Raw genomic sequence first — 26,844 nt, 5'->3', positions numbered from 1 at the left:
ATTTGTTTACATTAAAAGTATATTTGTGGCAGCTTTCTCAAGCAAAATCATTTAATAACCGAAATAATGGAAATATATTTACAAATTTTTCAAGCAAAAAAAAAAAAAATAATAATAACGGTAAAAATAGAGAAATATGCAAAAATTGAAGTTAATAACTAGATTATCCCTTATAATCAATTGAAAAGACTTCAATAACATCGTTACACGTGAAATTAGGCAAATGATTAAAAGTCGCACGTACACAAATTGCTCATGTTTTCCCTGTATATAAGAACCTATGTAGCAGTAGAATACCCACAGCACCACGAGCGCAGCGATGTTTCTTGTAAAGTTATTCTTGTTAAGTTTATGTCTGTTTATTTCTATTCCCAATGTGTTGATGCAAGACAGAGCGGCAGGTAAGGAATGTATTTATCTTAATTTTCTTATAAGTTTAAGTCCAATTCATTTTCATATTATTTTTGTTAATATGGTCGAGATTGAGGACTTCAAGGCTAAACCACCTGACTGTTCTTACAAAACATCTCCATTCAAATATTTATCGAAAAAGATTCTCTGCGTAATATCCTTTCTAAAGGTCCGAAGTACCGTGAACCACCCTTCATAAATTGGAATTATAACTTTATATGAGTGCCAAGACTACATCAGTTTTTAAAAACCCCGATGTAGCAGAAACATTGTCTACTATACATGCCTAATATGTTGTCGTACCAGCAGACAAAGCCCAAAACAACATTGTTTTTGTCTGCAAAACGTTTTATATCCAATGTTTATTATCAGAGGTAGACGTAGAAAATAATAGCAGTGATACGACCTATACTGCTACCACTCTCTCCAAAGACGAGATTGTGGAAAACCATATATCTGTGCTATCCTCTTTTGGTCTCTCTACCAAGGACGATGATTGTGATTTACCGTCTATGTACTGGATTCCTAACCTTCACAAGAATCCATACAAACTGGATCTGCAAATGTACCACCAAACCTCTTTCAAAACATTTAACCTCTATACTCACAATTGTCAAAGAGGGTCTGCGGTCCTATTACAACACTTGTTACTCCCGTAGTGGTATTAATTCAATGTGGATTCTGAAAAATTCGAAAGATCTCTTGGAGACAATCAGTTCAAGACTATTACCTGAATATGATACCATTAAAACCTATGATTTTACAATACTGTATACTTTAATTCCACATACTCAGTTAAAATCCCGACTTAAAAACATTACACAAAAAAAATGGAACACCTGGATACAAATATACAGTTCTTGGTAGAGATTCCTCATACTTTGTAAGGAAATAATTCCAAATCATCTTCCAAATATACAGAGGAAGATATTTACAAAATGATTTTTAATCGACAACATATTTGTCCAGTGTGGTGGACGCATTTTTCAACAAACGGTGGGCATTCCAATGGGAACAAATTGTGCTCCTTTACTTGCTGACCTATTCTTTCACTCTTATGATATTTGTTTGTTTGTTTGTTGGGGTTTAACGTCCGAGCAGCAATATTTCAGCTATATTCAGACGATGAACATGAAATTGATGATAAAATGAACATGAAATTATGAAATGAAAAATGGATGGGACACAAGGAAAATGGGGTCGAAAAATTTTGATTGCCACTGGAAATAGGGAGAGGTGGGTAGGGTCGGGCAATTTAGCGTCCTGTGGCGGAGCCCTATGGTTCCTACTCCGGGAGAATACCACAGTAGGGTTCTTTAAAGTGCGAGGAACGTGACATCTTTCCCAACACGGTGCACCACTATGGTTTGTGGTCAGGTTTTCCGTATTATAGTCTGACAACCCCAGCATGTAACACGCCAGGGCTACCCCATTCCACCACCTGGAGCACACATACCAGTTGCTCTGTGGGCAGAGTTTCCTAGCCCCCGGCTAGGGTTCTGAGCACTATTGAATCGCCTTTTACGACAAGCTTAGCGCTGCTGCAGGCCTATTCCTTTTACACCCGGACCCGCACGGAGCTCACTCTTATGAGGCGTACTTTATAGCTGATCTGATCAGAAAGAAAGAATAGCGTTTAGCTAGATCCTTCAATCTCAGTTTCCGCTATATAGATGACGTATTATCTTTGAACAATCCTAATTTCGGGGATTTGATATATCGCATCTACACAAAATAACTTGAGATAAAGGATACTACAGACACTGTGAAGTCAGCCTCAAATCTTGACCTACACTTAGAAATCGATGGTAGAGGAAAACTATTGACCAAACTTTACGACAAACGTGATGACTTTTCATTAAGAATTGTCAAATTTCCTTTCATCTGTGGCAACATCCCTTCGGCTCCTGCGTATAGAGTGTTCATATCACAACTCGTATTTTATGCCAGAGCTTGCCGAAACTACGCAGACTTTTTGTATCGCGCTAGAACTCTAACAAAAAGGCTTCTGGAACAGGGTTATGTTGCTACAATATTGAAGTCATCATTACAGAATTTTTATGGTCTTCATCATGAACTCGTAGATTGTTATGGTGTATCCATCTGCACCATGAAAACTGATTTATTCAACGGGTCATAGTTTTCCTTTCCTCGTTTGTCTACCCCGAACTTGACTTTTTATGAGCAACTCGGCGGGTGTTCCTAGAAAAGCAGAGGACGCTTACCCTACCGGTGCACCTGGTCCATGTTCCCATTTTTTGGTGGAGTCCGAGTTGCTCATTTTACTTTTGTTACTTTGTATGTATGATTTTAGTTACTTTATGTTCTTTGTTGTGTGTGTCTGTTTTCCATGTCTGGTCTTTGTCCCTGGAATACATTCTTTTGATTACAGCTATAACCTTGGTTCCCGTGATTACTCTTTTTAGGGTTATTTGATCCCGTCGATTTATTTTTTCATTCAAATCTGCTATATCATTATTAACTGATGTTTTGTTGATTTGGTGCTACTTGAGTAACATAAGAGCCTGTGTTATCAACGTAACATACATATTAACGTGGTTAAAATATAACACGTATTCAATTACCTATTGAATTCCCAGGCGGTCAGTTGCATGCCAAATTTTGTCCCTAGGAATGTGCACTCACTAGAGTTCAAAACGTCATGTTTTCAAACAATGAATATCTGTAATATACGGAAAGGTAAGTCGGAAAGAATAGCATTCAAAGCATGCAAATTTTTACTTAAAGGGAGGTGACTCTTTAATCAGATCACAATTTTGTTGATTTGTTAGAGGACGTTGAACATATATTCTGAGTAATCCTCTTTTGGTACACAAAATTCCGTGTTCATTTTGATATTATAATGTGTTTAATATTTTTCTGGAACCAAAATGTAATGGAATGAAACTTGTAATGTGCCACTCAAATCATTATATCTGCTTGGGTTCCACATAGACACCCTTAGAAATATCTCAACCTTGTGCAAAGAAATGTTTTGTTGGGTCCTTAATTTATGACTAAAAGAGTCCTCAACAATAACCTGATAACTGTCGTCTTCAGGTTATCTCAGGTATAATAGCAACTTAAACAGGTTGGGATAATTGTCGGGAAAGGTAGGTTCCAGACACAATTGTTCTGTCCGGAACACTTTAAAACGCATCTGCATTCAAAGGAGTTAAAAGTATAAGATTGAAACTAATACAAGAGAAATCAAGGGAACCATGTTTCTGACATAAATCAAAAGAATGTAATCCAGGGACAAAGACCAGATATGGCAAAAAGACAAACACAACAAAGAACAAAAGTAAATAAAATTTGCGTTTGATTTCCGTTGGAATCATGGTTTCCATGATTATTCTACCAGAACATCTGCATTTATTTTATTTTATTTTATTTATTTATATTTTTTTGGCTATAGTTTTGGTTGGATTCCCGTTAAAAAGAAATTTATCATAAGGGACAGGCAAAACACTAAGTGTATGTTCTAGGATATGGTGAGCTGTTTTTTATAACATCTATATTCCCTACAAATATAAGCTCCGTATGAGTCCAGCAGTCAATTTCACAAAGATCATAAAAGTTAAATTGTTTGTAAGTTTTGACATCACAATATTTTATTCTATTATGATGTCACAACTCAGACTAAGTTTACACTTAACACTTACAATTGGTGCATTTACCTTCTTGAACTTGCCAAATACACTGATAAATAGAATACTTTCGATGGAAGTCGGCCTTAGGGCTCTAATTGTGCTTAGGGAATGAATGAACTATCCGAAAAATGGGTATAATGTGTCACTTTCTAAATTTTTACATAATTCTAACAGCAACTTGGTCATTTATTGTTCTAAGTCTACCCATCACCAATGTGTTTGTGCCAGGAGCAGTAGAGAAATAATAAATGATTCGTATTACCCTAAAATTAAACTAAAATGCAATCGAATGTAAATCAACAGTGTACTTGACCATTCATTATGTTTTGTTATGTAACATGGCGGACAAAATATCGTTTTAAATTTACATCTATTAGCAGTACTTATAATGATGTCCATTAGAAAATATTTTTTTCTAACGTGACGTGGTTTTGTTTCTTGGTTGGAAATAGTAAACTGATACACACATGGTTACTTTATAAAACTATTTGAAAATTAGTAATATTCCTAAAATATACCCGCTAGAATTTATTAGAGTCTTTAAAGTTATAATATTTGAGCAAACGTGTGTTTGATAATTTACTGCTGATAGCAACCTTTCCCTTCATTTCTTGTTACCACAATGCTGAGTAAGTATTAAAATATGTCATAAAGGACTGGGTTATAACACAGATTTATGGCTACTTTGCAAACTAGTCACAAACATATTGGAAACACAAAGGTAACTATTGGTATTTTGGGATACAAATCCGCTTTGATCAGGGTTGTACTAGAAGTATGTATTGGCTCGTCTGCTCAAATTGTCTCTATGTTATTGAGAGAGAACCTAGTAAATCGCTTCAACTTGTGTACGTTAAAAAACACCGAAATAACGCAGTGATGACGGGTTATTTCTAGGTATGCGCCATGATAATTGGATAATGTTTAATAGAGAGCTAAAATATAATTTTATTTCGATTAAAGAACCCTAAAAAAATATCAAACCAAACAACATAGTTCAAAATGTCGTTATCAAATGGCCAAGTTATGTCTTTGAGTAGAAAGAGAATTTATTAAACTTATTGAAAAAAAACTCCTACACTAACGACAAAAATAAGAACAGGTATTATCTATTTTTTTCAGTTGCATCCAAAGCTCGACAATCCCTTATTGCTGCACTTGGTAAAGTTAGAATAAGGTCATTTATCGTAGGTGGAATAGAATATGACGTGTAAGTGAAATCAAACATTGTATTGTTAAGTGAAGAGTATTATTCAGACTGCTAATAAAGGTTGTCACATGTAAATGATCTAGCTTATTCCTTCTTTCCATCACTAGTTTATCATTTGTAATATTATATTTCTTTCTATACGTATATTTTGGTTTTTTTTATGGAATATTTGCTGTTTATTTTGTTTAATCTGTGCTTTATGATTTGTTTTCGCTTTATGTTTTATTGTATTTTAGTCTAGTTTTGTTTTCTTTTTGTTTCATAGAATGTGTATGCTTACTTTTACATATTTTATATGTTTCTGTACATAAAATATACTGGTTTGCATAATAGCTAAGTAATTCTACTTTGTCGCGTCGCCTCTTCTAAAAGGCCCAAACCTGAAAACAGATCGGATACATTGTTGTCTTGAACGTCTTTGATGTCCCTAAATGAGAATACTAGAACACATCCATCCTAGTATTGACAGTCTTCCAATAAACCAATCAAGGTTTCTTTGATCCCCCCCCCCCTTAGACCTTGACATGTTTAAGCATTAACAAGTGAATTATTTTCCTAAAATCATATAACAAGCAATTTCAACCTTAACTAAAGGTACGTATCTCGATTAAGTTATATTACACTATGTTTGTTTATTTTTAATATTTTTTTTTTTAGTCATTAAAAACTTAAAAATACTTTGTAACATACATGAGAGTTATATTTTGTTAGTTTTTTGTTTTTTTTTTTTTTTTGGTTTTGTTTTTGTTTTTTTTTTTTTTTGCTCTTTTTTCTAAATTTTTTTATGGTAAATTTTGTTTGTTTGTTTCTTCGTGTTTTTTTAATTAAAACATATATTGGTCCAATACTCTCTGCTTTATTACCTAACCAATGTATAATCGTTTTGGATGCTTTGATGATAAATCATTGATAAATCGAAGATATTACAGACTACCCAATTAATTGAATAAAGTTGTGTCGGATACACTATCAAATTAAAAAGCGGGAAAAAAACATTAAACGGCGTTAATAAGAATATCCAATGGGAAAGGTAAATAGCGAAATTATGCAATAACAACCTGTATTAAAACATGTATCTGACCATTTACAAGAGCTCGTCCGTTGGTAAGTTTTGCGAAACAGAAGGCAAATATCTGATATCTGTTCTGGAGATCCGCTTATCGAAATTCTTTTTTAAATTGCTTTATCTATTAATTCATAAAATTATTTCTATATTAGTATTCGTCTATTACCAACGTTTTAGTCATTTAACAAGTGTTATATTTACTTTACGTAATGAAAGACCATAACAATATTTCTTTTGTTATTTTGGCGAAAATTATTTGTCGTTTAAGGCTAGAAAATGGTTATAGTAAACTCATTCGGACGCTGATGATTTCAACGTGTAAATACAGAACACTTTCTAAGTTAATGCCATTTATATAATGAACAACGAAAAACATTAGACCAGACAGTATATTATTCAATAATCATGGAAGTACTGATTTACAATCAAATGATTATGAGCATCTGAATCTTGACGAAATGTGTATTTTATATTAACAGAACTACTATGTGTCTACGTTTTCTTTACTTAAATTCAATAAAAAAATAAAGCTTCCTTTTACAAGTGTTGTTTGTTTTTTATGTTTGTTTGTTTGTTTTTGTTTGTTTGTTTGTTTGTTTGTTTTTTTTTTTTGTGTTGTTGTTTTATTCCTTACTTTTTCTAATGCGTCAATGACATAAATAATTGGTTATTGCGTTTTTCATATTGTACTATGTAATAGGGCGTGAGGTGTACACAATGCTTTAAACAAGCTACAAAGAGGACTCTACTTAGCTGGAACACTAGCTTCCTATCATTGTTGTTCCTGTTTAAACAATAATATTTATTTTAAATTAATAAGGTCTCCTTCGTTAATAAACTCAACTTTTCCATTTTAGGTCATCGCTCACCCAGATAGGTATCCCAACAGTTAGTGTCAACCCCACTGGAATTAATTTATTTGAAATTATACTTACCGGCTTCGGAGTAAAGCTGACTGGAACATGGAAATTGGGAACTCTGTAAGTTATGTGTCATCCATTTTCAACAACTATTTACGTAAACATATATATATATCAGTCGTATATGATTGATTGATAGATTATTAGATCGTTAAAAGTACCTGTGGTTAATAGAATATATTACATGAAAGAGTAATCAAGGGAACCAAGGTTATAGCAGTAGACAAAACAATCTAGGGACAAAGATCAGACATGGAAAACAGACACATGCATCAGTGCAATGCAAAGTCACTACAATTAATATAAGTCATATACTTGGATTTGTTGTGACTTGTACCGCTAACCGGACCCTCTATCCTACATGAATAATGCACTAACATAAGATGTTATGACTACCATGTGATGTAAACTAATTTACCGATCCAAATTACACCAAAAATAAACAAGAATCACTTGTTTACCGAATGTTATATAAAAACATATTTGGTGGATGGTTGATTCCGTTTTTGTAACACAAATATAGCTCAGTAAGCCCAGGGCGCTGGACTAATTGCAGGTAGTGTTGACAAAGATGTCACAGTGGTACATGTGCGAGTTTGAATCTAGCGGGGGGAGCTGTGTAAATTTGACTGATCTAACATCTTTGAACAGGTTGTCCGGTCTAATCAAAATTTTGTGTACCCCATCGGCACTGGTGAAAAGTATATTGTGCTTTAAGTTTTACAAGGCAAGGCGTAGTCCCTACAAATCAATGGCGTTTAAATGTTTGGATATGCAATACGAATCAAAATATGACAATTCAAAGTCAAGAAACCTACACCAGTTCCAGTCCCTCGGAGGGAACGGTAAAACACTTTCTTCACAAATTGGACAGTTCTAACGTTTGACATTGTTCAGATCTTAAAATACATGCTCATTTGTTGTTCCCTATATCGATCATGATCTAATGAAGCAGTGTAATAAATAGATTTGTGACATCCTTGAACTTGTGTACACGTATTTTCCACATAACACCACTTAGATAAGCGCTCCTGTATGTCATGTATGTCCTGTATTACAATACATTGCGTACTACGCAACCACCCTATATAAAAACTACAAATAAATATCACCTGGCAACGAAAGCCCTACTTTTCATAGACTATATATACTAGCTTACCGAGTAGTCCAGTGTTAAGGACTTATTGCAGGCGTCGCAATGGTATGAGTTGCAGTTCCGTGGTAGGAACAACAAAAATTTGCTCCCCAAATATAACAGTTGAAATATCGCTGGGTATTATTTAGACCCTATAATATGATGTATATTCCTGGAATCAATGCAACAGTGTTGTGACTAGAGTGGTCACATGCAGAGACGTATTCACTCTTGTTGGATCGTTGAAAATGATGCGAAACTTAACCAACAAGAAAATGAATAAATATGACCACTTATTATATAGTTATTGACCGCGTAACTTGATCCTCAATTAACAAAATTTAACACCGTCTAAGATCAATCACGAAAATGATCTGCAACTGAACTACACAGATGATGCAGTAATTTTAAAATATGCACATTATTACAACCAAATGGTTATAACGCTGGATGAAAATGAGGGTACCTTTACCAAAAACATATATAACGGAAAGCGAAAGTAGAAAACAAATATCAAACATTTTGTATGAAACATTGTTGACCTTTCAAAAGGAACATATTCGGCGCAAATTTTCTGTTTGTAGGATGTAGCAGCATTGTTTAGATTTGCTTTTGAAATCGATGTTTTACTAAAATTCAATCAACGATTTCCTGTATGAATTTCCCCTGTATTCTTCATTTAGTGACCTGCAATTTTAACCCAGTTAATCTTTTTTTTTCGGAATTTGGGAAAGTACAAGTAAATGAGCTTTGTTTCAAATTTGGAATGTTGTCTATGCAGATGAACACGGTATAGGATTGTGTGTGACCATATTTAGACCGGGCCCAACAACAATTCTTATTCGGTTATTCCATCTGTCTGTATTTTTGTTATACATATATTTCTCAAGACACCTTTTACTTTTAGACCAATTGTTATTGTGTACTTTGATCGTAATAACAAATCTGAAATCATTTTTTTTATTACCGCTATAACCTTGGTTCCCTTGATTACTCTTTCAACGACTACATTCGTTCCGCTGGTGAATTTGAAATTTTAGCTTAATAATGTAGAATACATAGTTTGACGACACTTCTGATCGTTCGTCATACATAGCAGCATGATATGAACTAATGTCGTTTTCGATGAAGAAAAAATAAAAAGGAAATTTCACTAAGACACTCGGTGCCGTATTTCAAACATGATATACAACATACAAAAGTATATTCCTATATGAAATGCAAGACATTACAAAGCACCATTTGGAAAGTGAAGTACACGTACATGTACAAGCACAATAAATAATGTAAATGCAGAAACAATCATCGCCCGAACTACTAGTATTTCCGGTTTTCATCCTCGATCTCGGATTCCTCGAGCCTTGGATAATCGAACATTGTTGGAAGGTTCCTTCGACTTTGACTTAACGGGTTTTGACTGTATATATATTTATATGTATTGGTATATGTGTAAGTGTGATCAATGCAAAATAATTTTGCCCAGAATAAATATTTTTAATCAAATGTTTTATTACATATTTAATTATCAACCATGTTTTTTACTTTGGCACAGAGAGGGACCTTTTTCAGCAACAGCAGCAGTTGTAACTGTTACACTAATAACACGTAAGTGTCATTCCTTTAGTGTTTACAGCTTTATAAATAATATGCTAGCTCAAAACAATATGTCCTAACTATCAACATGATAAATGTTGTAATGTTTATATATGTTCAAAAGATCGTCGTTTGATGATTGCTCAAATGATTCTTGTTCCAGATTCTAACGGCAATTTGGTATCATGTTTTGCTAGTGTTCCCAGTTTTACGATAAATGAGGGACCAAATATATCAGGCGCTGCATTAATCAACGAACTTAGAGAAAAATTAAGCAATGAGGTTAGTATCATTAGTGTACAAATTTTATTTTTTTTAAATTTTGCTGCTACAGTTTCTGAGATAACAAAAAAAAACATTAAATCGCGGTATGTGGAATATGAAAAATGCGCATTCTTTGGGTGCCATTTACGTAACCGTAGATTTTTAAATCTTGTTGAAGGAAATGCAAATCACAACACTTCCAAAACTCGGCGGGTGTTTCGAGAAAAACAAATGACGCTTACTCTACCTGTGCACCTGGTCCAGGCTCACAGTTGTGGTGGAGTCCGAGTTGTTTCTAATTTGCATTTATCGTCTAGTTGACAAAATGCCTTCATTATTATTAACCATAATAGGGAGCAAACCTTTCACAAGAAGACTAATTGCAGATAAAAATACCATGACTTGTTGCGCTATTATCGGTAGTGCGGTTGGTATCTTATCATTTATCATCACAATATTCACTTTTGGAAATGTAACAAAAAGAAATGAGGGGAAACTATTGTAAATCATAGAAATTCCTTACATCATCTGGATTTACTGATATGCGTTACGTAATCGACAAAAAAGGAAACGCATGGTTTATTTAGATAATAAACACATTTTGCAAGGGCTTGTTGGGTACACGTTGGCTATCCAACACTTAAGTAATTATTTATGGATTTACAAAAAAGCAAAGTCATTTGAGATTAAATTCATTACTTTAAATAATTCATTTTGCAAACATGACTATCTCAATATCAATTACGAGTATGTTTTTGTTTATTGTAGATATGCAACGTATTGTAACCATAAAAAGGACCTTGCATAACTTTTGTCATTGCGGATAAGAGGTACATTTGTAAATTATATCGTTTGTCTCTTTTTCCCTAACTAGGAAGCCTATGGGAAAAGATGCACCCGATCCTGTTACAGCATATTCACTTTCAGACAGATATAAAAAAAAATCTTTTGTCTAGCTTACAATAACCCTTAGGTTTTCACTACACTAAACGATTTTTTTCCCACTACCAGTCACCCTTCTAAAAGATCATTATACCTGACTTGGCCATTTCCGTATGTTTAAACCTGTTAGATCTGAACCTCTTCACGATGAGAATCAGAGAGTTATACATATTCCGTTTTCAAACAAGGGAATAGATGCTATTAACTTCAATCATATTCCTCATCGTAAAGAGGTAGTTTCCGAAATTCCACCATATTTTAAAATCAGTCTATTCCTATTGTCTCTAACAACTACACTAAGACAATAAGTAGTACAATTTTCGACCCTAAAAAGACATTGCAGAATCTAAACATTGAGTCCCCTCTGACATGTGACTGTGCTTCATCTCGCTTTGATCACTGTCATCCTGGTCATGTCATCAATGGAGATTTGAATATCATTTAGAATTAAAGCCTACGTAAGGTAATTTCTCATGGTCCAAAAATCGAGTCCTTGTCAGATTGGAAACGTGTCATCAAAACGTTGGTATAGAATAGTATTGACAATCTCCATAAATGTTTAATAAACGACGCAAGTCCGTATTCAACGATCGTGAGACACTTGAATGTCTTCCCGCACTACATAAGAAACATGTTATCGTCCCTGCGGACAAGCTTTAAATAACATTGTATTTGATTGTAAAGCACATTACCTCAATTGCCTTATTAAGGAATTGGACATTGATAGTAACATCCCAGGTAATGTCACATACAAACGTACTACTTTTTAATAAAGATGAGATTCTAAACAACCACAAGTCATAAATTTCTTCTTTAAATATCGGAACAAAATATGATGACTTACCTTACTTGTATTGGATTCCCAAACTTCATAAGAATCCACACAGAGAAAGATATGTTGCAGGGTCTTCCAAAGATTAACTTCAAAACCTAAAATCCCGCAGCTTTTCGGACATTAGTTCCTTTAAACTTTTTATTTCTCTACTCTTTACACTATGTTACCTCATTATAAATTCAGATCCTGTTTAAAAGCACTTTTTCGAAAATATTTTTCTGTTTCAAAAATTATGTTGTTCTTGGTTACAATTCCACATATTTGTTTTCTAAAACATCGCAGAAGGGCAAAGTGTGCTACACCATGTGCACAGAAAATCAGGTTTGCGATATGCTTGATTTTCTCATTGATTATATATTTGTCACATTTGGAGAAGCTATCTCAAAACCAAGTTGGCATTCCAATGGGCTCTAACTGTGCTCTTCTCCTAGCCGATTTGTTTTTATATTCAAACTGAATTTCTTCAGAACCTTGTAAGAATAAAAAAAAATAAAAGGTCCATCAACAGGCTTTCTTTTGGTAAATGGTTACCGTTAATATACCAATCAGAGCTCGAGATAAAGGAGACCTGTTCTGCATATTATTGGACCTATATCCCGAATGAGACAACAGTGATCATCTGAACACCAAGATTTATGATAAAAGAGAAGACTTTAATTTTGATATCGAAAATGTTCTTTACCTGTGCAGCAATAAACCCTCATCTCCTACATATATTGTTATATTTAACAATTGATTCGCTGCGTTAGAGCAAGCACTAACTAATCTGACTTCCTTGAACACTAGAAATATATGTGTTACAGACTCCTGAATCAGGTGTATGAGGAAATGCGTCTTTAAAGGTCTCTTACCAAATTCGTTTTTAGATATCAGTCCTTGGTTGAAAAATACATAGTTTCTTCTAAAACAATGAATAATGTTTGTTTTTGAAAATTGTTCTTTGTGTTGGTGTGACTGTTGATTTACCGATTATGACTATAGCATACACATTCTGTTTATTCACCACTGGTATAATCACGCCGCAATTGAAGAGGGAGGTTTAGCGCGATGTAAACCTGATTTAATGCACCATTTCATTTGAAGTGTCTATAACAAGTCAGGACCATTGCGGTACCAGCCGCACCGGTGATGTTTTATCTATTTTGTCAGATTTATTTCGGACTTGACTTGATTATGAACCGGATAAGTGTTCGGTAATTTTGTTATTACCCTTCTCTTTAAAGCGTACCTGTATGATAATTTATTTCCCTTTATATATGATCTATATAAATATTCAACTAAATACGTTCCTAGTACTTGGTTGAACTTTTGCTTGTTAATTGATCTTGTTTTCAACTGAGCTTTGTCCTCGTTAATTTTAATGCATTTTAATGATTAGTTATTGAAGAAACTTAGAATAAATCCTTGTTGTGTTATTTTTGTAGGTTACTTGAACATCTATTTTCCTTCATCTGTATTAAGGAAATAAAGGATGTCTACTGAATGAATTAATACTTTGCTGGTCCATAAGATACATAAAGAGGAAACCAAAATCAAAGCAAAAAAATAGCAATCAAACTCTCAAAAAAATAATATTTAAACGGAGACAAACATATTTTCAGCGGGAAATCGTAATTTACAGTCTAGTTATAGAACTTGTTAAAATCAAATGTCATCCGATCACTTTCTGTACATTTTAAACAAAATGCATAAAATGGATCCAAAGATCCAAACGTAAAACAAAGAAAAACCGACTGGGATGCTTGAAAGTCCATGTATAAAAACAAAGATGGAAAACAGGATACAAAAACGGTTGACATACAAAATGTATCGAACAGAGTAAACAATATCAGAGAACATAATGACACAAGAGACAAAGTACGAGCAAGATGAGCTCCCACAAAAAAAAAAAAAAACACGAGTATTGGCAGGTGCTCTGGAAGTGTAACACCACTGTCAAAATATGAAATATGAGAGAAATCCTATTCGAGTTTAGCATCAGTTATGCAGCTCCTCGACGTATTCTTGCAAGACGGTGACAATACGAATCAATTCCGAGTGGGATTCACACCTTGTCGATATATTTTGGTACAAATCATCACACATAGACATATTTTATGTCGGAGATAATAATACACCTTAATACAAAATGAAGAGTAACAACAAAACTCTCGAATAGATAGGTCAACCATTGAACACTTGTCGTGTGATGCTAAACTGGGAAAGTATGCAAATCACAGACTCTACAAACACGACAATAAATTGAAATGCACAACCCAAAGAATGGAGTTTATTGTTTGTATTCCCAGTTCAAAAGAGGACCGTAATAACAATTACTTTTTTTTTATAAAGTATCGATTTTATACGTCCTGTATGATTTAAAGGGTGCAACGTGCGCCCCCACCCTAACTCATCAAAGTAATGATAACTTGCAGGAACCTTTACAATGTATACTGCCCTTTACCGAATCAAGTTCAAAACCTTCATTCGTTTAAATTCTACGTGCATATTCTTACCAAAAAACTTCGAATTGTTAGCGGTTATGCCATGCTTATATCATCTGACATCCCAAAATGCATTGTCGAAACCCCTCCAAATTTATAACTCAAATCGCGCCTCCCTTTTCACGATTTTCAGGAGACAGATAACAAAATTTTGGAAAAACATGAATTGAACACAAACGTAATTGAAATGAAAGACAATGTTGTTTAACAAAATATACAGACGCTAAAATTTGCATGAACGATATTATTCTTATATCTACTGCACGTGCTATGATGTAATTTGGTTACACGGGTGACTAAGTGTTTACTCATAATTAGGTAGGTCACATGATACATGTACATTTAAAGTTGCACATTGTCATTTTGAAGCGATTTTAGGCGCGTTGTATTCAAATAAAAAGACACGCGTTTAAAAAAAATCCTTTTTGCAAGAATAAATAAATGCATACTTAGTTTCAGTATTTTTGTTTGGTAAACGCAGGATCTAACTATCAAACAAGTGGCAAAAGAGAGAAAAGAGGCTATATTATTTACTGAAAAGCCTTTCAAATATTATTAGTGCATTCCTTCCTCAATCGTTTCTTTTTAAATTCCGAACTTAATACATTAAAATGGAAATTTACAATATGAATTACATTATTATTGAGTTTTCTTCCGAATGTTTGTTAATTTGTTTATTGATTATTTCAGTAGGCAGAATGAGGCCTTATGAACCATCACCCTTTCAATATCGTCAGGCAAAACAAGTCGACCACAATAAGGGATGCCCAGGCCGTTAAATATACATCAAGGGCTTGGAGAATTAGATTAATAAGATGACAGTGATACATATCAATTTTAAAAAATAAGATTTGAGATATGACCTTACAATAAAATTGGGTCTAGCGTACATTGGTTGAAAAGGAGTAATCAAGGGAACCAAGATTCTACGGGAAATCAAAAGAATGTAATCCAGGGAGAAATACAGGACATAGAAAACAGACAACCAAGAACATAAAGTAACTGATATAATATATACAAAGTAACAAAAGTAAATAAAGAAAAGAAGGGATTGTTTTGATTTGAGATCGATAAAATGGTTGGCAAAAACGAAAAAAATATATATATTTGTGTGTGTGTGTTTTGGACGCCGAGTTGCTCCTTAAAAAGGTATTGAAAGGTGACCGGCCATGGGGTAGATCAGGTCGGAGAATTTTGTTCTTAGCTGAAATTATGATGATCACTTTCTTTGCATTTTCCTGATAAAAGTGTAGTTTTTTCTTGGTCTGTATGTTTTGATTTTTATTCGACAGAAATCCTCGTTTTCGGGGTGCAACTCATCTGTCCCAAGACAACATAGTAGGCTACTTGTATGCAAAGATATTAACATACGTATAGTCCGATAATCAGTATAAGCATGTTAGTACGAGATAGTACCAAGAAAATTGCGGTAACACCTGTGATTTTGGAGTAAAATGGAAACAAATGTACCCCTACCCCACTGAAAAATCGCTTAAATTGACTTATTTTTCCTTATCAAAACCTCTAGACTATTTATGCTTTAGTTTTATTAGGTATTTTCTCTTTAGTATTATAGTAGTATGACAATTAATACTTCTGAAGTTCTTTTGATGAACTTTAACGATTTTTGCTGTCAGAATTTATCCAAAAAAGCGAAAAGTGAGATTTTCGATTTTTCCTTAAAAAAAAACTTCACATCAATTTCCAGTAAGAAAGAAACCACGAAAAACTAATTTTAAACGAATATTTTTTTTTTTTTAAATGTTAATAATACTACCCTATTCCTTGCACACTGGACTCAGTATCAAAATTAATCCTTATTCACAGCCAGTATACCGACAATCTAAAACTCATGTTTTAGGCATTCATGATGAAGATAATGAAGTACTCAAGAAATCTGATCTATTCAAGCGCTTAAAAGGGGGATTTTTTTGCATTTCAGAATTTTTTTTATATCACCTGTTATTTCCTTTTTTTCAGAAAACGTAGTTTAAACAAGCTTCATGCGTGATACACCACATTGATGTGATATATAATTGATATAATTTCTTAAAGTGTAAATTCGCGATTTTTACAAGTATGGTTAAATCGATTCAAATAGTCGAAAAAAGTAACTGTACAAAGTAACACATCGAAAAGATAAGCCGAAACAAAGATGTTTATGACATCACAAGCATTTGCGAGGGGAATAAGTCCGATTAAACTCCCACTAATCTTACATACATCTATAGACCGAATAATGTATTGAACAACATGAGACCGACGTTGCCGAAATATACAAGCTGTTAACGTGAAAAATATTTTTGCACTTTTTCTATTTTTGTTCGTTTAAGAACAACTTTTACATTGCTACTGTATATGTTTATTGATATTTTTTGTATTCATGACATTTTGAATTAAAAAACACATCTTTTAATTTGAAATAAAACTTAAATTAAAAGACGAACAAGCCAATTGAGTGTACTTCAAAAATGGGTTACCACTAATAAGCCGTGTTTTTGTTTGCCTGCATGTCGGAATTATTTTGTGTATTAGGCCTTTGCCTTGCGGCTTATATCACCGAGACGAACGACCGGTTAACTCCCTGGGGACAAATGCTTTGATCTGCCGAAAATTTACCTGTAAATTGTTGTTAATAAAGTATTTATTTGTATATCATAGAATGGACGTAGGGGTTATTTGATGATAAATATATATATATATATATATATATATATATATACATATATATATATATATATATATATATATATATTTCTATTTTTGTTATTAAGTTGCTTCATAGGTCTTTATGATGAAATGTATAATATTTATTCCTATCTGTCTCTTAAAAGATAATCAACATACAAATTCAAACAATTTCTATTATATTTATGTGTCATTTACAATTTACAGAGTTATCTCCCTTAATTTTGAATTTTGATTAATTTCTATAGTGCAATCTATATCTTTTTTCCATCTCCTAAGACAAAGGGTTTTATGAAAAGCCACATGCTAATTTCTTTTTACTATAGCATTTTTGAAAAATTATCAAAAAAATTATTTCCAACCGGGAATCACATTTTGCATGATTCTTATATGGAGTGCTACTTAAGTGTATGCTTCATGAGACAAGGATCAAGTAATAACTGTTTTTGCCGTACGTTTAATATATAACAGCTTCAGTTTTACTTAGACACAAATTGACAAGTTTAGTAGCTTACGCTGCAATTTGAAATCATACATTAAATAAGTTGCGTGTACTTCTGCAAAGGCATATTACACAATTTACATGCGTCAAAAACTCGGCCTATTTTTGAAAATAATTGTATTAGAGGCTTGTATAATATATATATATATATATATATATATATATACATATATATATATATATATATATATATATATATATATATATATATATATATATATATATATATATATATAGATTTGCTTAACCAAAATGCCATGTTTGACATATTAAGTTCTTGTTAAGTTATTATTACATTTACATAGACTATTTTATATGACTTTGTCAATCATTAAGGATTATATGTAAATAAATCTTTTTTTACGGCTAAAAAATTACACTACAATAAGGATTATGGTAAAACATTCACTACTCTTCAAAATGCTTTGGTAAAAGAAATTCAAAAGTATTCAATATATACAAACTTGTTATATTGTTTTCAAATTAAACATGATCAAAAACTAAAGAAATATTTTTGAAGTTAGGTTACCAATAACTCGACATAACACAAATGTAAATAATAATATATATATATATACGAAAACCTTATATAGTTGGAGTAATTCCGAGTGTTCACAAATCAAGGAATATTACCGGGAATCAAACCTCTTACATGAATGTAATTATCCTTTGGTAACGGAAAATTAATCTAATTCACGTGCATCTAAACAACAGGAAAGAAAAGAAATTATATTAAAATATTCTTACAATACAGTATAAAATGGGGAATGCATAAACAAATAAAAGCCGTTACACCTGATAAACATGTGTTATGTATACAAACACAATGTAGAGATATGATGAATATTAAATGACACAATGTATACAAGAAAAACAAACTTGAGAATATGTAATACGCATGTTCTACAAAGGATAGGAAAACTATATATTACACAAACAGTACTTGTATGGGGAAAAAATCTACGAAACACGGGAGATGAAAATTGGGGATTGGTGATAGGGAATAGAGCATATTGATGCGGCGATGAGGTGTTTATATCGGTAGGATGGGGAAATTAGTTTTTATACGTATTTATTGATATAATATATTTGATTGAAAATAGCAGGTTGAATGTAGATCTTCAACTTTAAATTACTTGATAATGTAGATAGCTGATAAACAAAATTCAAAAGGGATTCAAGAGGGGATTTTTTCTGTATTGAATTTCAGTCTGTTGGACGAAATCGTCGGCACTGAAGATTAAGACATACAACAGTAAGACGTTTATGATTATTTGATGCATTTAACTTCCAATTGTTTGAGGAGAAATTGAAACCTGTGAAAGTTTAACATTTTAGTTTTCATTCATGATGCAGATGGATATATCTTTTTTTATAATACTTTTCTTTTCCTCTTTCGTTTCCGTTGGACTTGACTTTTTATGAGCACCTCGATGAGTGTTTCTAGAAAATCAGAGGACGCTTACCCTACCGGTGCATCTGGTCCATGCTCCTAGATATTTAGCGAAATCCGAGTTGCTCATTTGTTTTTGTTACTTTGTATGTATGATTTTAGTTACCTTATGTTCTTTGTTGTGTATTGTTGGGTATGTCTGTTTTCAATGTCTGGTCTTTGTCCCTGGATTGCATTCTTTTGAATATTGCTATAACCTTGGTTTCCTTGATTACTCTTTCATCGCGTTTAATATGGTTCACCTTATATGAACAGTGATACAGTTATTATCAGAAACAAAATAATATTTTTTTCGATAGTTTCAGGAAAGATCTTGAATTAGAAATCTAAAATGTTGCCTATCATACATGTTTCAGGTAAGAAAACAAAGTGGATTATTACCGTGCCAAACTCGAGAAAATGTCGATCAAATTTAAAAGTAAAGGCTCGACCAGTAAGGCACTAAGTCTTAGTTCTAAGTTGAGGAGAAGATTGAAAAAGAAATGGGCCAAAGAGGTTAGTGTATTGTTTTACTTTATTTTTTTTCCTAAATCTTCTTCACTCAATGAATTGTATTGGAGTACATGTTTTCTTCTCGTTTGTTAAAAAAAACAAATTAAACAAATTATGTTTAGACACCGAAATCAAATATGTCATTTCTACATGCGATTTCTTCTTAATTAATAAAGTGAATTTGTAAAATAGGACATTTTGAGTGCCGATCACTACTTCCACGAGTTTTTCTGCTATCTGTTAGTAATGCAACTGAATAGAAATGGCAATTTACAAACAACCAGCCTAGGACATTTCGAGTGCCGATCACTACTTCCACGAGTTTTTCTGCTATTTGTAAGTATGCAACCGAATAGAAATGGCAATTTACAAACAACCAGCCTAGGACATTTGGAGTGCCGATCACTACTTCCACGAGGTTTTCTGCTATTTGTAGGTATGCAACCGAATAGAAATGGCAATTTACAAACAACCAGCCTAGGACATTTGGAGTGCCGATCACTACTTCCACGAGTTTTTCTGCTATTTGTAGGTATGCAACCGAATAGAAATGGCAATTTACAAACAACCAGCCTAGGACATTTGGAGTGCCGATCACTACTTCCACGAGTTTTTCTGCTATTTGTAGGTATGCAACCGAATAGAAATGGCAATTTACAAACAACCAGCCTAGGACATTTGGAGTGCCGATCACTACTTCCACGAGTTTTTTCTGCTATTTGTAGGTATGCAACCGAATAGAAATGGCAATTTACAAACAACCAGCCTAGGACATTTGGAGTGCCGATCACTACTTCCACGAGGTTTTCTGCTATTTGTAGGTATGCAACCGAATAGAAATGGCAATCTACAAACAACCAGCCTTCCAATATTGGATAAAGAGGTTTGTAAAGACATTTAATTGCAGGAGCGAATATTATAAAATGCAAACTAGAGTGCAAAAAAAATGTTTCAGTGAATTTGTGAAATTGTGTACAAATTTCAAAAGGTACCTTATTTTATCTATTTGGTAAACTTTCTCTTCTCTCTATTCTCTTTGGACTACATTCTTGTATCCTTCCCTATACCATTCCTTCTCTCCATTCAAGTTCCACATTCCCTAATAACCATTTATTTTATAAATGGTTATGTTAAATTTAGTAGTGGTTGAAGTCTTTATAACGGCACACATTACGACATTAACTTTGACCTTTGAAGCACTGAGTGACCCATAACATTTTGACAACGATTTAACCGTGGATAGTAAGTACGGATCTTCACTAGTTTCGTATCTTTAGAATGACTCACATATAAAGTAATATGATTTTAAATTGAAGGCTGAAGCTAATAAAAAAATATTATACACCGGTATAGCGAAATAGTTGCCTTTCTATACTCCAGCAACATAAAGGTAAATTGAAAAGTGAATACGAAACAAAACATATAGAGGCCAGAAACTCATGACTTGGTTCGTAAAACAATGATGCGTTTTTAAAGATCATAGACGTGATCACAACCCTTCCCATTTTAAATTTGGCTAGAGTGGGAAATATTACACGTTTACGCACACCAAAAAATTAAAAAAAGTTCGAGTGTCCTTGTTAATGCAGAAACTGGTTATACCTCACAAAAATGTACAAAAATATGTATGAAAATAATATATATTTGTAAGGATCTGAAAATTTCCCAACGGTGTCACAACAACGAAATGGGCTAGATGGGCTGTCCCGTATAACCATGCATCATGTTTTAAGTTACAGCCTTAGATTTATCCTACAAGGAGGAATGACTCGGCCATGAAAGCTATATTTTATTTAACTTATCTGGTCGAGTGGACTTTGTGCAGTCGGTGTTGTCATTGATGTCACGGTGTCACGAATTTGAATCTCGCGGATGGAACAACTAAAAATTCGCTTCGCATATTGTAAAGTTTGTACATCGTTTGGAGTTATTTCAGAGTGTTCTATGCTTATGCTATCTTCACTGTTTCAAATTGATCCGACGGAGCAATGTCGGATAGAGTCGGACTTGTATTCTTAACGTATATTGTACTACCATGTTGACCAAACAACTAAATTTATGTATATATCAATTTATTTTCAGGAGTCTTCAACGATTTTAATGCTTACCGGGATTACGAAAAATACAATTGAATAAACCAAAGTAGAAAACGTATGCGTCTGACATTACTAAAAGCTCTCTTTTCATAAATTGTATTGTATGGAATTTATTGTTAATAAAAACCCTTGGATTTGGTTTCGAAATTAAATTGTCCGACCCGACAAATCGATCAATTCTGGAATAAGTGAAAGTAGTTTTTAGTTCTTTTACTTCCAATCACAAAAAGTCTGCTATATATGTGTATCGTTTTACCTCACTCAATGAAATTCACCTTGAAAATGGTGGCATGCAACTTACATGCATAGCTGCCAGTTTAGATTTGCTTTTGTTATGTGATGGAAAAATGAAAAATTACCATTCCACGCCTTTCCTTTGCTCCATCTTCATCGATGGCAACCATGTCTGCTTACGATAACCACTGCATGTACAAAAAAAAACTCATTCTATTTTATAAAAGGGCAATGCATAATTAAAAGCAAAATGGAAATTGGCTCGACAGTGGTTGTACCTTGAGTGATAAAAATCGGAAATGATTAACACTTAAAAAGAAAGCATAAGTTAACAAAAGAAGACAACACTGCAATCGTTAATAGCATGTATATATATCCTATATAATAACACCTAGATGAACTGTCCCGTACTACCATACATCGTGTACTAAGTTACAGCACTAGATTAATCCTACGAGGAATGACCCGGCCAGCGAAAGCTACATTTTTATATAGCCTAGCTGGCCGAGTGGTCTAGGTCGCTGGACTTAGTGCAGGTGGTGTTGCCATAGATGTCATAGCGGTACGAGTTCGAGTTCCGCGGAGGAAACAACCAAAAATTTGCTTCGCAAATTTGACAGTTCTAACATCGTCGGGAATTTTTCAGACCCTTCTATAAGTTTACGTTATTTTCCCTGTATCAATAGAGATGCTGAGACTATATATATATATATATATATATATATATATATATATGTATGTATGTATATTATGTGTGTGTGTAATTTATAGCGTTATCTCCCTTTTTGAATTTTGAATTATATGGTACATTCTCTATATTATTTCTATCTCCAAAGAACAAGGGTTTTATGAAAAGCCACGTGATAATTTCTTTTTACTATAACATTTTTGAAAAATTATCAAAAATATGCTTTCCAACCGTGAATCACATTTTGCATGATTCTTATCTGGAGTGCTACTTAAGTGTATGCTTCATGGGACAAGGAAGGATCAAGTTATAATTGTTTATGCCGTACATTTAATATATAACAGCTTGAGTTTTACTTAGACTCAAATTGACAAGTTTAGCAGCTTACGCTGCCAATTTGAAATAGTACATTAAATGTGTTGCGTATAGTTCTGCAAAGGCATATTACACAATTTGTATGCGTCAAAAACTCGGCCTATCTTTGGAAATAATCGTATTAGACGCTTTTATAATATATATAAATTAGCTTCATCAAAATTGACATATTAAATGCTTGTTAATTTATTATTAAATACACCGTTTTATATGACATTTTAAAGACATTGTCAATCAATAAGGATTATATGTAAATAAATCTTTTTTTACGACTAAATAATTACACGATAATAAGTATTATGATAAAAACATTCAATACTCTCCAAAATGGTTTGGTAAAAGAAATTGAAGTATTCAATATATACAAACTTGTAATATGGTTTTCAAATTAAACATGATCAGAACATAAATATTTTTGAAGATAGGTTACTTATAACTCGACATAACACAAATGGAAATGAAATATATATACGAAAACCCTATACAGTTTGAGTAATTCCGGGTCTTCACGAATCAAGGAATATTACCAGGAATCAAACCTCTTAAATGAACATAATTATTCGTTGGTAACGGAAAATTAATCTAATTCACGTGCATCTAAACAACAGGAAAGAAAATAAATTATAATAAAATATTCTTACAATACAGTATAAAATGGGGAATGCATAAACAAATAAAAGCCGTTACACGTGATAAACATGTGTTATGTATACAAACACAATGTAGAGATATGATGAATAGTAAATGACACAATGCATACAAGAAAAACAAACTTGAGAATATGTAATACGCATGTTCTACAAAGGATAGGAAAACTATATATTACACAAACAGTACGTGTATGGGGAAAATATCTACGAAACATGGGATATGAAAATTGGGGATTGGTGATAGAGAATAGAGAATATTGATGCGGCGATGAGGTGTTTATATCGGGAGGATGGGGGAATTAGTTTTTATACGTATTTATTGATATAATAAATTTGATTGAAAATAACAGGTTGAATGTTAAAGATCTTCAACTTTAAATTACTTGATAATGTAGATATCTGATAAACAAAATTCAAAGGGGATTGTAGATGAGATTTTTTTTTGTAATGAATTTCCGTCTTTTGGACGAAATCGGCACTGAAGATTAAGACATACAATATTGTTTATGATTATTTGATGCAGTGGGAAAATGACAAAATTGTAAATTAAAATTTTAATGGTAGGTCAATGAATATGTATATTTTTCAAAAAGAGCTGCGGAACGTCTGAAAATCTACATGAAAGTTAAATAAATGGCCCGTTTCAGGTGAGATAAGTTTGAGTTTCCTTGTATTTCATAGAATTTTTAAACAGAACGCTACTGATTAACAACTTCCCGCAGCAGTTTGCAGGTAAAATGGAACATTCTCTTGAATATGAAGTATAAATCAAATAAATCGACATAGCGCATACCACGGCAGTTTTCCATTTACTACACCATATTATTTTTCAAATAGCAGCTACATTGAAATAAGTGCACTGGCGACCTCAAATACGTGGATATGGGACGGATATGTGTGAGTATCCCAAACTGTTGCAATAGCAGATTACGCTATGAGGTTCTTATTGTTTGAAAAATAAAAACACTTTTGATTGAATGTTGTAGTTCTTTATAACATAATTTGCAGAAAGATAATAGATATATTCTTTTTCTGCTGAACACAACTTGGTTACCCACCATTTTGTATGCGTGGTATCTTAGGAAATATTCCGTATCCAACAATTTCTTGGCAACATTTCCTTTCATTTATAACTTTTTATGACCTGTCATTCTCCGAAATGTGCATAAATAAATACATCATGTTTCCAATATATCTTATTATGTAGCGGCTAGCAAATGGTGGAAATGTTATATTTTTTAAAACATAGCACGAGTGTAATTTACAATTTGAACTATCTTAAGCATTTGTTTTATAGGGTACATTAGGTATCATCATATATATTTGAAACTGACGAGAAATATGCTAACTAAGAAGAGACAACATTGTGGAGTTTTTACTCCATACAAATATACCTTAAAAAGTTAATTCAAAATGCATCTGACACGAACACTTCATCATAGTACCAATTTTCATTTTTCATGGAGCATCATCATTCAAGGAATACATGTATATCATACTTACTTGAAGGGTAACCAATTTTAGATTTTTTTTTAATCTAAATGTTTGTATATCACTACATGAATTTATTTGTTTATAGGCGCCAGGGCTTAGTGTATGTACATGTAAATGTATACCCATGCAATACATCAATGATTGTTTCCATTATTATATGAAAACATACTATAAGGTCTGCTTTATCTATAGTTCATAGTTAACACATGTGTGATTAAGAGTAAGGATCCAATCATACTTCTTAAACTTTTGGTCAGGTTCAGAATGTAAAAAATAAGGTATGGTATGATTTTATGACTGAATGTTTGTGTAGTTTACATTTGTATGACATTAATTTCAGATAAAACATTTTTTTTTCTGATTATGATCTTATTACATATGTGATTTAAATGCTGCTGATGAGAGGTTACTCCTTGAAACAAGTGTACAGCATATCATAATTTACAATATATACATGTAAAACTGGTATTTTTTATATTGAGGAACCACTGGCTCGATACCACTGCTGGTGGACCTGAGATCTCCGAGGGTATTCACCAACCCAGTAGTCAGACTTGTCTGACCCGAATAATATCATATTTTATCTACCCTATTTATGAAATCTTGCAGTATTCCAAATTTAAAAATACGTAAAACACCGAGGCTTCATTCCTTGCATTGCATATGGTAGAACATCTCGATATTTTCGATTATGAGTACTTCCTGTATACAATAATATATAAATTTTGATATTCCTACATATTTGATTTTAATGCTTTTGATGAGAGGTTACTCCTTGAAACACGAGTTCAGCATATCGAAATTTACAATATATAAAACTGGTATTTTTTTTTATATTTATTGTATCTGATCTAATCCGATAGAAAGATGATCCTTTAATCTCAGTTTTCGCTATATAGATGACGCATTATCTTTAAACAATCCTAATTTCGGGGATTGAATACATCGCATCTACCCCAAAGAACTTGAAATAAAGGATACTATAAACACTGTGAGGTCAACCGCATATCTTGACCTACACTTAGAAATCGATGGTAAAGGAAAACTATTGACCAAACTTTACACAAACGTGATGACTTTTCATTCAGAATTGTCAAACTTTCCTTTCATCTGTGGCAACATCCCTTCAGCACCTGCATATGGAGTGTTCATATCACAACTCATACGTAATGCCAGAACTTCTAACAAATAAGCTTCTGAAACAGGATTTTACAAGATTTAAGTCATTACTACAAATATTTTATGGTCGTCATCATGAACTGGTGGTTCGCTACATTCATGACTTTTTATGAACAACTCGGCGGGTTATTCTAGAAAAGCAGGGGACGCTTACCCTGCACCTGGTCCATGCTCCCAATTCTAAGTAGAGTCCGAGTTGCTCATTTGCTTTTGTTACTTTGTATGTATAATTTTAGTTATTTTATAGGTCCTTGTCCCTGGAGTACATTCTTTTGATTACCGTTATAGCCTTGGTTCCCTTGATTACTCTTGGACATACACTGTGAGCAAAATTCCCTGCAAAATATTTATAGCATTTTATGATATGAATTTGTATTTTTTAAATAATACTTTATTTTCAAAATGATTATGAAAATACATTGTCAATGACTGAGCTAATGGCGATAAAACATGAATTCTTGAAATGTATGACACAAAGTGC

At 32.9% G+C, this 26,844-nt stretch overlaps 1 protein-coding gene and 1 long non-coding RNA gene across 2 annotated transcripts; both read left to right on the top strand.

Annotated features, from left to right (window-relative positions):
• The first annotated feature begins 253 nt into the window (after nt 1-253).
• On the top strand, nt 254-13,512 carry LOC148606028 (uncharacterized). Its single transcript, XM_088545036.1, has 7 exons — nt 254-401; nt 5,187-5,274; nt 7,198-7,320; nt 9,948-10,000; nt 10,152-10,270; nt 11,021-11,082; nt 13,454-13,512. Exons 1-6 carry the CDS (start codon nt 320-322, stop codon nt 11,036-11,038), a joined length of 483 nt encoding a protein of 160 aa, XP_088401162.1. The 5' UTR covers nt 254-319; the 3' UTR covers nt 11,039-11,082; nt 13,454-13,512.
• A 4,699-nt stretch (nt 13,513-18,211) lies between these two features.
• LOC148606027 (uncharacterized) lies at nt 18,212-21,881 on the top strand. Its single transcript, XR_015915127.1, has 4 exons — nt 18,212-18,743; nt 19,512-19,650; nt 20,469-20,530; nt 21,730-21,881. It is a non-coding gene; the product is annotated as an uncharacterized LOC148606027 (long non-coding RNA).
• The last annotated feature ends 4,963 nt before the right edge of the window (nt 21,882-26,844 follow it).

The sequence above is a fragment of the Perna viridis genome, chromosome 9 (genome assembly GCF_037379345.1).
Source record: "Perna viridis isolate PV_CMFRI_1.1 ecotype Kerala chromosome 9, ASM3737934v1, whole genome shotgun sequence".
Lineage (NCBI taxonomy): Eukaryota > Metazoa > Mollusca > Bivalvia > Mytilida > Mytilidae > Perna > Perna viridis.
The sequence above is the reverse complement of the archived record's forward strand: the minus strand, read 5'-3'. Positions and strand labels throughout refer to the sequence as shown.